Consider the following 13337-nt stretch of genomic DNA (forward strand, 5'->3'; position numbering starts at 1 on the left):
AAAGACTTCCAAACTACAAATACCAGGATTCTACAGCTATTGTGCTATGGCCCCTCAATAGATACAATATAATAATATATAGAAATAATATTGTAATGTAATAATGTTACTATATTACATACTTAACCTCAGCAGACTGGAAGCCAAAACCAAGGTTACAACGTCTGTTATAGAACTTCAGTATGCAGATGACAACGTCGTCTGTGCACTTTCAGAAGAAAACCTACAAGCCACTTTGCAGAAGCATACGAGCTCGGCCTGTCATTGAACATCGAGAAAACCAAAGTGCTCTTCCAGCAGTCACCAGCCAATCACTCTCCAATGCCAGAAATACAGCTTAATGGTGTAACATTAGAAAATGTTTATCATTTTCGCTACCTTGGCAGCCACCTCTCCAGAAATATCAATATTGACACTGAAATACAACACTGCTTGAGCTCTGCGAGTGCAGCTTTTTCTGAATGAAGTAGAGAGTGTTTGAGGACCGGGACATCCGTAGGGAGACCAAGGTGCTTGTTTATAAAGCTATTGTCCTCCCAACCCTGTTATATGCCTGCCAAATATGGACTGTCTACAGACGTCACATGCAACTCCTGGAACCATTCAATCAGTGCTGCCTCCGGACAATCCTGCAAATCTCTTGGGAAGACAAGCGGACAAATGTCAGCTTGCAGGAAAAAGGAAAAACCACAAGCACTGAAGCAATGTTCCTCCGCCATCAACTCTGCTGGACTGGCCATGTTGTCCAGAAGCCTGACCACCGTCTCCCAAAGCAGTTACTATACTTCCAACTCAAGAACGGGAAACAGAATGTTGGAGGACAGGACAAGAGATTTAAAGATGGGCTCAAAGCCAACCTTAAAAACTCTGGCATAGACACCGAGAACTGGGAAGCCCTCGACCTTGAGCGCTCCAGTCGGAGGTCAGGTGTGACCAGCAGTGCTGTAGAATTTGAAGAGGCACGAATGAAGGGCGAAAGAGATAAATGTGTCAAGAGGAAGGAGTGTCAAGCCAACCCCGACCAGGACCACCTTTTACCTGAAAACCGATGCCCTCACTGCAGGAGAAAATGCAGATCAAGAATTGGGCTCCACAGTCACCTACAGACCCACCGCCAGTACACTGATCTTGGAAGACTATCCTACTCGGACAATGAAGGATCGCCTAAGTAAGTACATATAATATAAATAAGGTTGTAATATTATATACTATATATACATAGTGTTATCTCATAATTACATTTCTATAATGTATACTACAACTTATAATATAGTACAATATATTGTATAATACCAATAGTATAATATACTGGTAATGTATTACATACATTGTGCTATGATAAAATAGTACAATATAATTATATATAATAATATAATAATTGTTGATTATATATTACATGTAATTTTGCTAATAATACTGCAGTATAGTAGTATAGTACAATATAGTAATATATAATACTAATATTGTGCTATGCTAATAATATATTGTATAGTCATATAATATAATATTATAATGTAATACAATATAATAGTACAATATGATAATATGATAATATATAATAATATTGTAATATAGTAATACCAATATATTTAATATAATTGCTGCTTATAATATATAATATATAATAATAAGGTAAAGGTAAAGGTTTTCCTCTGATATAAAGTCCAGTCGTGTCCAACTGGAGTGGTGTTCATCTCCATTTCTAAAGCAAAGAGCCGGCGTTGTCCATAGACACCTCCAAGGTCATGTGGCCAGCATGACCACATAGAGCGCCATTACCTTCCTGCCAGAGCAGTCCCTATTAATCTACTCACATTTGCATGTTTTCGAACTGTTAGGTTGGCAGAAGCTGGCACTAGCAGCTGGAACACAGCCCGATTTGAGCCTGCAACCTTTCCATCAGCAAGTTCAGTGGTTTAACCCACTGCACCACTGGGGACTTCATATATAATGATATACTATTTCATTATTGTATATTTGTATATTTTAAATTGTAATGTTTTTGATTGTGAGCCGCTTTGAGTCTCTTTATGGAGAAATAAAGTGCAATATAAATAAATATAAATAAATAAACAAGTGGTGTCAAACTGAATTAATTTTACAGTGTGGATGCATTTTGAGACAGCAGAAATATCATTTGGACATGTTAACACAGTATCCAAATGAACTACAACAAGTAACACAACCTCACAACTTATTTGTCCTGCTTGAAACTAAAATCCTTCATCTTTTAGGGAGTGAGTGTGATCTTTCACCTGCTGTCCCCATTTTCCTTCCTTATTCTGAAAACACATCCATCATTTCCCAAATTATTTTACATTTGATGTAGCACATTTGCCCGATGCTGCATTAAATGAGTAAAAATTCTCAAAAGTGCTCCGGATATCATTTAAAGAATCAAGCCAATCCTGTTCTTCAGAGTTTCGACACACAGGAAAGGACTTGTTTGGCTTGTCAAGCCCCAAAATAAATCTGCTTATAACAGCACTGCAGTCTTAATTTAAATATCTTTGTTTCACCGTGTTTGCATAGTAATCTTTCTTTCCAAACATAAACTCTTCCGGACTATAGAAATGTAATTATGAGATAACACTATGTAAAAAAAAAATTGAACAATTCTCTGTTCCTGGTTTGAAAGTGTTATTTCCTGTGTGGTACTTAATTTGAAAGTAGCTATTATCCTCCAGAAACTTCATTTTTGTGGTTGCCACAAATTTTATTGAATAGGTCGAGACTTTATGAAATATTTGTTGAAAAACTACAGCAAAATGTGCTGCAGGATGTCTTGCAAAAATAATTTTTTGCAATTTAATAAACTTTTATTTCACGTTTTTATGATAGAAGCAATTAGGAACTGCCATTTGTAATCCAGGAACAAAAATCATGTTATGTGTATTTACTGTTTATAACAAGGCTGGCCAACTGTAGCCATTCAAGAAGTGAAGGGAGAATTCTGCATACTCTCAGAGGTTCCCTTCACTTCTGCCCTCAAGGGGGCAGTGCAGGGATGGACACATGGACAAGTTGAGTCTTGTGCAGAAGGCTTTATTTGCTGGCCAAGCAAATGGCAGATAGTGGCTTGAAACATAAAGGACTGCCGTGCCCCAAAGATGGAGCTGAGGTCTTTTATCATTTACACCACATAATTTTGATTGGTGCTTACAGTTTGTCTCTTTCATTGGTTTATTATTTACTTAAGGACCAGGTTGTGGCACAGCTAGTTAGTAGCCAGCTGCATTAAATCACTACTGACAGAGAGGTAGTGAGTTAGAAGCCAGCTCGAGTTGTAGTATGCTTCTGACCATTAATAGTCTAGCTTGCTGTTGATTTATGCAGCCCGAAAGAGAGTTGCATCTGTCAAGTAGGAAATTTAGGTAGAGTAGGCGTTGTCCATAGACACCTCCAAGGTCATGTGGCCAGCATGAACACATGAAGCGCTGTTACCTTCCCGCTGGATTAATCTACTCACATTTGCATGTTTTCGAACTGCTAGGTTGGCAGAAGCTGGGGCTAACAGTGAGAGCTCACACCGCTCTCTGGATTTGAACCTCAGCACTTTAACCCACTGTGCTACCGAGGGCTCAGATTTAGGCTATAATCTGATCCATTTAGCCAGAGACTGCAACTAGAAACCATGATTTACTATTCAGCTATAACTCCATTGATTTTTCATTTACTGACTGTTTTGTATAATCAGTGACATGAGACTTCCTGCTTGAAATCCCTGATCAGCTAAGATTATTTCTGCGCGACCTTGAAACCAAATAACTATCTCCTTGCCTAACCAATTCCACCTAACTAGGGTAAAGGTAAAATTAATCTATTATTTTTTATTGTGGAAGAAAAAATAGTAATCAATTGCAATGTCCATTCTAATGTATGCACTGCAAGAGAAGAATGTCTATGAATATTTATAATTCTAACAGTTTGCTTTACTTGGATAATTTGCAAAAATGCTGCAAACCAGAAGCATCACCTTGGCAATTCCAGTACTTTTGGTTAAGATTTAAATACCGTACATTATATGATCAGAGTGTGCAATGATTAACTTTCAGCAGACTGAACACAGCTCCTTTCTAACATTAACAGTGTGAAATTATGCTCTTTCAGGGCTGTCAGTTCAAAACTCCAGCTACTGTTTCTTCCAAATTTTGTACAACGTAGATCTTGTTCCTTCTTTCCTGATGAAATGCACAGCATGAGGAGGCACTTGTCATGCACACTGTGTATTTGGAGCAGAGGGTATATAAACATAGACTGTGTGAAAGATGGTAAGAAGAAGAATCTTCGTTCCCTGCATTTTAGTACAATGTAGCAAAAGTTACTTTCTGTATGTCTATTTGGGAGGAAGGAAATATGAAAATCAGAGGAAGGAACAATATGTTGAGATGTGCAGATGAAACCATAGTTCTTCTCCAAGGGTTTTCCAAACTTTAGCAACCATCTTGGTGTTTTCTTGATAAGAGTTGTTCAAAGGAGTTTGCCATTTGGGATCCTGGGAGTTGTAATTTTGCAAGGTCTTGCCTTCACCAAACTATAATGCCCAAGATTTCACAACAACAGAGAGCTGTAAGAGAGCATGGCCCCTTCTACAGTGCGATATAAAACCCAGATTATCTGTTTTGAACTGGATTATTATGGCAGTCTCAACTCATATCATCCAGGGTTCCTCTGCTATGGGATCCTGGGAGTTGTAATTTTGCAAGGTCTTGCCTTCACCAAACTATAATGCCCAAGATTTCACAACAACAGAGAGCAGTAAGAGAGCATGGCCCCTTCTACAGTGCCATATAAAACCCAGATTATCTGTTTTGAACTGGATTATTATGGCAGTCTCAACTCATATCATCCAGGGTTCCTCTGCTATGGGATCCTGGGAGTTGTAATTTTGCAAGGTCTTGCCTTCACCAAACTATAATGCCCAAGATGTCACAACAACAGAGAGCAGTAAGAGAGCATGGCCCCTTCTACAGTGCCATATAAAACCCAGATTATCTGTTTTGAACTGGATTATTATGGCAGTCTCAACTCATATCATCCAGTTAAAGCAGATAATCTGGATTATTTACTTTGATAATCTGGGTTATATGGCAGTGTAGAAGGAGCCTAAGATTGCGTTACTGATTGGATTATATGGCAGTCTCAACTAATATCATCCAGTTAAAGCAGATATTCTGGATTATTTGCTTTGATAATCTGGATTATATGGCAGTGTAGAAGGGGCCTAAAATTGCTTTACTGACCTGAAATACCATCTCTTTGTTCAGCTTTGAGCTCTCTATGACAGAGCTTTCAAAACATTTCATGTTGGTGACACACTTGTAAAACGTGTCATTTTACAACACAGTAATTCAGTATTACTAGCAAACCAGAGGTTAAAGCAACCATTTATCAGAGGTATGGACACATATATAAATTGTAAAAACAACATATCTCATTTAAAGCTTTCATTTATACATATTTTAAATATATGATTTATCACTTATTTCACACAGACTCAAGAGTTTCTCATCAGCGCAAACTCTAAGATCTCTGGGGAGGCCCTTCTTTTGCTCCCACCACGGTGCCTTCTCGGTGGTGGCCCCCCGCCTCTGGAATGCTCTTCCAAGGGAAATAAGACAGGCCTCATCCCTCCCCTCTTTTTGTAAGAGCTTAAAGACCTGGTGGTTTCACCAAACCTTTGAGGATGACCAGTACTAGCCCAGCCCTAGACATTGTGAGAATATGGCCTTGTGCCTCCCACCTATTATCCCGGTCACTCTTCTAATAGGCCCTGAAAATGAGCAACCACAGGGCAGTAATTTTCAAATTGACAATTGTAAACTGCACATGTAAAGTGCCATTTGTACAGATGGAGCTGTATAAATGAATATATAATGATGGTGGTGATACTTCCAAGCTCTACATATATTATTACAGCTTTTAATTATTACTTTGCCATTAAAAAAAACTTGATCATCAGGGCAACTTCTAACCTGCTTTTGGATCTTGCTTAGCCTAAAAATTACTTTTGTGCCTATTCGATGAAAAATGACACCGCTTGACACATGACGGAGCATGAGATGTTGGTTTCAAATTGTAACACGGGTCTGCTAAGTAGAAGTTCAGCTCTGAACTAGGGATATCCACATTTTATGTCATTAGAGATTCATTTTAGAAGAAAGGAGTCTGAGGCCATGCCTGTCATCACCCCATCCAGTTTAAAGACTGTCTGCACTGTGACTTATTTTTTGTTGAGATACACCATGCCAGCATTCAGTGTTACTGAATGAGTTGTTGTATAAATAATGGTGCAGCACATTTTCAGATCTAAATATGTTTTTATTGCACCGATAGTCAAAGATAAGAATAATATGGTTCCACTTGGCCAAGCTTGGCAAACGCCTTGGGTCTCTCTAGAATTCTGTACTTTCACTTCCAGGACTTTCGGCTGGCACAAGAAAGGTTACACCAAGGCTCTATCTACACTGCCATCTAATGCAGTTCTTTGTTATGTATATAATTCAGATTGCTTACTGTATTGGTATGCAGTTTTCCTGAACTCTATGTTGTGGGAAAACTGCATACCAATACAGTAAGCAATCTGAATTGTATACATAACAAATGACTAGTGGAGGCTTGAAGAAGGTTGCTATTTCCAACATTATTGTATTATATGGGTCTACACTGTCCCTCATGTGCAGTTTCAAACTGCATTAGATTTTTTCCCCTTCACTCTATATTGTGTGTGTGTGTGTGTGGAAATAGCAACCTTCTTCAAGCCCCTGGTAGCACAGTGGGTTAAACTGCTGAACTGCTGAACTCGATGACCAAAAGGTTGGATGGTTCGAATCTGGGGAGTGGGGTGAGCTCCTGCTATTAGGCCCAGCTTCTGCAAACCTAACAGTTCAAAAACATGCAAGTGTGAGTAGATCAATAGGTACCACAGGAAGGTAATGGTGTTCCATGCAGTCATGCTGGCCACATGACCTTGGAGGTGTCTACGGACAATGTTGGATCTTCGGCTTAGAAATTGAGATGAACACTACCCCCCCCCCCCCAGTTGGACACGACAAGACTTAATGTCAGGGGAAACCTTTACCTTATGTTGTGGGAGGGGCTGCAGACCATGTTATCAGTTCTGGGATTGTTCAGGACTCAGACTCCATTTTTAAAAGGCAGAAGCCATTAGACTTTCAATACAAAAAAAAATACAGTGTAGAAGTCAGTAGAAACATTGTTTTCAGAAGCCATTGGACTTTCAGACTAGAGAGAGACTCTATTAGACTTTCAGAACAGAGAGATGTTTTAGACTATGGGCTGTTGATGATCTGTTATCTACACAGAGAAACTACTTCAAATCCTATCAGTAACTGGACTGATACGCAATGTACCTTTATGCTGAATACATGAAGCTTGTGAGTAAAACAACTATGCTATTTTAAAGAAGTCTACCTTATTTTTGCCTCTTGAGACCATGATTTAAACCAAGATGTTTTAAGGGAGAGTAGATGTTTTTGGGCAATTGAAAGAACACTTCTGAATCTCTGCTGTATATATGTATGTACATATGTGTGTGCGCGCGGGTGTTTTTGTGCATTGGCATATCTTTGTCCCTTACAGCTCAAAAAGATATCTAGGTATATCAGTCTATCAGCTGGGAAACTTAATTGCACTTCATAAATACTAGTAGATATTTAACACTAAGGAGAAGGTTGACTCAAATGAGTTTTTAACTCATCTCAAGGAGCCTCCTAATTTCCCCAAAATGGTGGTGAATGCCATTTCAAAAAAGGTTGTGGCATTATTTTTCCAAAAGGTTATGATTTCTAACAGGGTCATGCCTTTTCAAAGATCATAATCTCACCAAAAGGTTATGGAGATTTCCATTTTCCAAAAAGTTAAAACTTATATGTGTGTTTATAAAACTCTACGCTGCAATACATGGCAATGTAGATGGGGTCCTTAAAATATCTAGTCTCCTTTCCTTCTCTCCCAATTCTCCAAAGCATTAGGGACTTTGTGATAGCAAGGAACAAAGACTCAATTGTTTACATGAAAGTCTATAGACAATTATCGGCTAGAAATGTTGGCTGGATAGAAAGTTACCTGACAACTTTCAGGAGATAATACCTTATTAGAACATACATGTATTCAGCTCAGGACCCCCATCAAATTCATGTTGTGCTCTGTCAGGGCATGGGATAGAAATGCGTTCCTTTCAATTCTGCATGTTATTTCCTATACGTGAAGTCTTGGGCCCTTTTGCATCATGCAGTTATATTAGTATATCCCTCTTTAACTGCCGTAGCTGCATCATATGGAATATTGGGTTTGTAGTTTAGTTGGTATAAACTCATAACAGAGTTGCTGTAAGTTAGAAATGACTTGAAATTCCAAATTACCCTTTGCAGAATAAATAGTAAACAGAAAGACTTTTTTAAAATGCAATCTGATGGAACAAACATAAGTTGTGGTGTTATATGTATTGTTTAGATGTATTAGGTTCACATAACCAAAACAAAGTAAGGTTGCCAATTTGCCAGAAACAAAGAAACCAGTGGTGTTAAACTGTCTTAATTTGGCTTTTAGAATAGGAATTGGTTTTCTATGGAGCTGATGTGCATCTCAACCTTAATAAATGGTTGGAATGCAGAACTGCTCATCTTGAGTGTATCTTCTACAATATAAAATTAATGCAGTTTAGACCTTGTAAAAGCTCTTGGTTCTATAGAACACATATGGGCAAACTTGGGCCCTCCAGTAGTTTTGGACTTCAATTCCTACCATTCCTACCGGCTGTTAGGAATTGTGAGAGCTGAAGTCCAAAACACCTGGAGGACCCAAGTTTGCCCATATCTGTTCTATAGAACGGAGACATGGCAGTTAACTCTCCAAAATCATGTGAGGCTCAGTTCTTAGATTTTGGAAAATGGCTATTCACAACCATTCAAGAAAACCAGGAATCTCCACAGGCTTTTGGGAGTGTGACCATATTGGAGATTAATTGGTATTCACATTATTTGGAATAACCATAATCTTTTGGAAAGGCATGATCTTCCTGTACAAACTCCATTAGACTCTCAGAAAGGAGAGATGCTTTAGACTTTGAACTGTTGATCATAAGAAAGATGCCTTGTGTTAGCTGCACAGAGAAACTACTACAAATCCTATCTGTAACTGGACTGATATGCAATGTACCTGTATGCTGAATACATACAGTTTCTGAGTAAACCAACTATGTTATTTTAACAAAAACTACTTTATTTTGGTCTCTTGAGAGCATGATTTAAACCAGGATTTTTTAAGGGAGAGTAGATGTTTTTGGGCAACTGAAAGAACACTTCTGAAATTCTGCTTTTTTTGTGCATTGGCATATCTTTAAACCTAACAGCTCAAAGAGATGTCTAGTTATATCAGTCTAACAGCTGAGAAACCCAGTTGCCTTGCATGAATAAGGTAAAGGTAGTCCCCTGACATTAAGTCCAGTCATGTCTGACTCTGGGGTGTGGTGCTCATCTCCATTTCTAAGCCGAAAAGCCAGCGTTGTCCGCAGACACCTCCAAGGGCATGTGGCCAGCATGACTGCATGGAGCACCGTTACCTTCCCGCCGGAGCGGTACCTATTGATCTACTCACATTTGCATGTTTACGAACTGCTAGGTTGGCAGAAGCTAGGGCTGACAGCGGAAGCTCGCCTAGAGAAGACAATTATGCTGGGGAAAGTGGAAGGTAAAAGGAAGAGGGGCCGACCAAGGACAAGATGTATGGATGGCATCCTTGAAGTGACTGGACTGACCTTGAAGGAGCTGGGGGTGGTGATAGCCGACAGGGAGCTCTGGCGTGGGCTGGTCCATGAGGTCATGAAGAGTCGGAGACGACTGAACGAATGAACAACAACAATTGTCTGAAAAGCTGAAAGGATACAAATAGAGTAAATAAATTAAAAAATATACAACACAGTAAGCAATTTGAATTGTATACAAACAAATTAGTGGAGGCTTGAAGAAGGTTGCTATTTCCAACTTTGGAGGAGAAGGCTTGACACTCTGGGTGCATGGATGCATGGATGGAGTGTGACATCACTTTATTGCTGATGGTTCAGTGCTATGGAATCATGGGAGCTGTAGGTTCTTGTGGGTTTTTTCGGGCCATATGGCCATGTTCTAGAGGCATTTCCTCCTGACGTTTTGCCTGTATCTATGGCAAGCATCCTCAGAGGTAGTGAGGTCTGTTGGAATTAGGACAATGGGTTTATATATCTGTGGAATGGCTGGGGTGGGGCAAAGAGCTCTTCTCTGCTGGAGCTGGGTGTGAATGTTTCAACTGACCACCTTCATTAGCATTTGAAGGCCTGGCTGAGCTTGGGGGAATCTTTTGTTGAGAGGTGTTAAGATGTGCCTGGTTGTTTCCTCTCTGTTGTTTTGCTGTTGTAATTTTAGAGTTTTTTTTTAATACTGGTAGCCAGATTTTGTTCATTTTCAAGGTCTCTTCCTTTCTGTTGAAATTGCCCACATGCTTGTGGATTTCAATGGCTTCTCTGTGTAGTCTGACATGGTGGTGGTTGGTGTGGTCCAGCATTTCTGTGTTCTCAAATAATATGCTGTGTCCAGGCTGGTTCATCAGGTGCTCTGCTATGGCTGACTTCTCTGATTGAAGTAGTCTGCAGTGCCTTTCATGTTCCATGGGAGTTGTAGTTTCAAAAGGTCTCTTCTTTTGCCAAAGAAGAGGGCTGCTGCCTCCCCAAACTGCATCTCCCAGGATTCCATCGCCTTGAGTGCCATGTGCCAAAACGCATGAGTGAGCTGCTATGTAGATAGAGGTTCCAGCTTGGGACTTGATTGTGTTTGGAGCCTGGCGGGGAAGGGGTTAAAGGTGACGTCAGAGCCGAGCCCCCCTCCGGCCCCGCCCCCGCCTCTTCCTTCTTCTCCAAGGCCGGCGCCGCGCCGCTCTCTCCTTCCTTTGTGCAGCATCGCGCCCAGTGGGTTGGGCACGCAGCGCCTCCTTCTCCTCCTCCTCCTCTTTCCCCTTCTTCCAGACCTGCTTCTCTTCTTCCTTCCTTCCTCGGGGCTTCTTCCTCCTCCTTCCAGCGCGAATATGGCGGCAGCTCGGAGCCTCCTGGCCGGACTGAGCCACCGAGGGAGGCTGCGGCTCCTCTTCCAGGCGCAGGCCAAGGTAAAGCCCAGCCAGGCCCAGGCTGACTCTGCAGGCAGAAGGCGCATCTCCCTCCAAAGGAGACTGAATGCACCTTGGCACCACTTCCACCCACCGCCAGGGGTCTTCGGCAGAGAAGGCAACAGGCCTTGTGAAACTAGAGCTCCCAGGATCCCATATGGCGGCTGGAAATGGTGTCAAACTGCATTCCAGAATCGGAGGTGCCCTCTGAGACCCCTTTCCCTGCTCCATTTTCACCTCCATTGTAGAATGAATGAATGCACTTGGCTCAATGCTTTGCCATCTTGGGATCTGTAGTTTTACATCATCTTCTGGCTTCCCGACCAAAAAGTGCTGGGGCTTCTCCAAACTACAAATCCCAGGTTCACCTCTATTATAGAATGAATGAATGCACTTGGCTCAATGCTTTGCCAAGTTGGGATTTGTAGTTTTACATCATCTTCTGGCTTCCCGACTAAAAAGTGCTGGGGCCTCTCCAAACTACAAATCCCAAGGTCACATCCGTTATAGAATGAATGAATGCACTTGTGGATATTATTTATTACTATTGTCTCAATGCTTTGCCATCTTGGGATTTGTAGTTTTACATCGTCTTCTGGTTCCCCGACCAAAAAGTGCTAGGGCCTCTCCAAACTACCAGTCCCAGGGTCAGCTCCATTATAGAATGAATGAATGCACTTGAATCAATGCTTTGCAATCATGGGATTTGTAGTTTTACATCATCTTCTGGCTCCCCGACCAAAAAGTGCTGGGGCCTCTCCAAACTACAAATCCCAAGGTCACATCCCTTATAGAATGAATGAATGTACTTGGCTCAATGCTTTGCCATCTTGGGATTTGTAGTTTTACATCATCTCGTTGGCCTCTCCTGCCAAGGAGTGCTGGGGCCTCTCCAAACTACAAATCCCAGGATTGCAAAAGCACTCCATGAGATAGATGTCTAACTGCATTCATTATATGCACTCATAGAGTTGGAACAGGCCCCTTCTGTATTTAGGATCACTATAGGGTTATTTTTTGGTGTCTGTTTCTGGGAACTGGGTTGCTGTGATTTTTTTCCCTGTACTGTGTGGCCATGTTCCAGAAGCATTCTCTCCTGACGTTTCACCCACATCTATGGCAGGCATCCTCACAGGTTGTGGGGTCTGTTGGAAACTAGGCAAGTGGGGTTTATATATCTGTGGAATAATGTCCCGGGTGGGAAAAAGAACTCTTGTCTGTTTGAAGCAAGTGTGAATGTTGCAATTGGCCACCTTGATTAACAGCTTCAAAGCCTGGCTGCTTCCTGCCTTTGTTTGGAGGTGTTACCTGGCCCTGATTGTTACTTGTCTGGAACTCCCCTGTTTTTGAGTGTTGTTCTTTATTTACTGTCCTGACTTTAGAGTTTTCTTAAAATACTATTGGTCAGATTGTGTTTATTTTCATGGTTTCCACCTTTCTGTTGAAATTGTCCACCTGCTTGTGGATTTCAGTGGCTTCTCCGTGTAGTCTGGCATGTTAGAGTGGACCATAATTTCTGTGTACTCAAATAATATGCTGTGTCCAGGTTGGTTCATCAAGTGCTCTGCTATGGATGACTTTTGTTGTTGTCTGTTTTGGGGAACTGTCCCTTTAAGAGGAGGTGAGGGGGTCACACATTTTTCAGCCAATAGCAAACCTGAGCTGAGAAGTGTCTGAGAAAACTCTGCTATGGGGTCTCCATAAGTTGGAAAGGACTTGGAAAGCGCAGGGCAACCCAGACAGGTGGCCAATCATCTTTGGGTGCATCTGAACATTAGGAAGAACTTCCTGACTGTGAGAGCCGTTCAGCGGTGGAACTCTCTGCCCCGGAGTGTGGTGGAGGCTCCTTCTTTGGAAGCTTTTAAACAGAGGGTGGATGGCCATCTGTCGGGGGTGCTTTGAATGCAGTGTTCCTGCTTCTTGGCAGAATGGGTTTGGACTGGATGGCCCATGGATCTGAACATTAGGAAGAACTTCTTGACTGTGAGAGCTGTTCAGCGGTGGAACTCTCTGCCCCGGAGTTTGGTGGAGGCTCCTTCTTTGGCAGCTTTTAAACAGAGGCTGGATGGCCATCAGTCGGGGGTGCTTTGAATGCAATGTTCCTGCTTCTTGGCAGAATGGGGTTGGACTGGATGGCCCATGGATCTGAACATTAGGAAGAACTTCTTGACTGTGAGAGCTGT

The 13337-nt window shown here is 41.4% G+C and overlaps 1 protein-coding gene across 1 annotated transcript in view; it reads left to right on the plus strand.

The window, feature by feature from the left end:
* The first annotated feature begins 10883 nt into the window (after positions 1-10883).
* OXCT1 (3-oxoacid CoA-transferase 1) overlaps positions 10884-13337 on the plus strand; it is a 92535-nt gene continuing 90081 nt past the window's right edge. Inside the window, exon 1 of the mRNA XM_060761437.2 lies at positions 10884-11154. Coding sequence (XP_060617420.2) covers positions 11077-11154 — 78 coding nt within the window. The 5' untranslated portion in view covers positions 10884-11076. The remainder of the gene's footprint in view (positions 11155-13337) is intronic.

This window comes from Anolis sagrei, chromosome 2 (genome assembly GCF_037176765.1).
Source record: "Anolis sagrei isolate rAnoSag1 chromosome 2, rAnoSag1.mat, whole genome shotgun sequence".
Classification (NCBI taxonomy): domain Eukaryota; kingdom Metazoa; phylum Chordata; class Lepidosauria; order Squamata; family Dactyloidae; genus Anolis; species Anolis sagrei.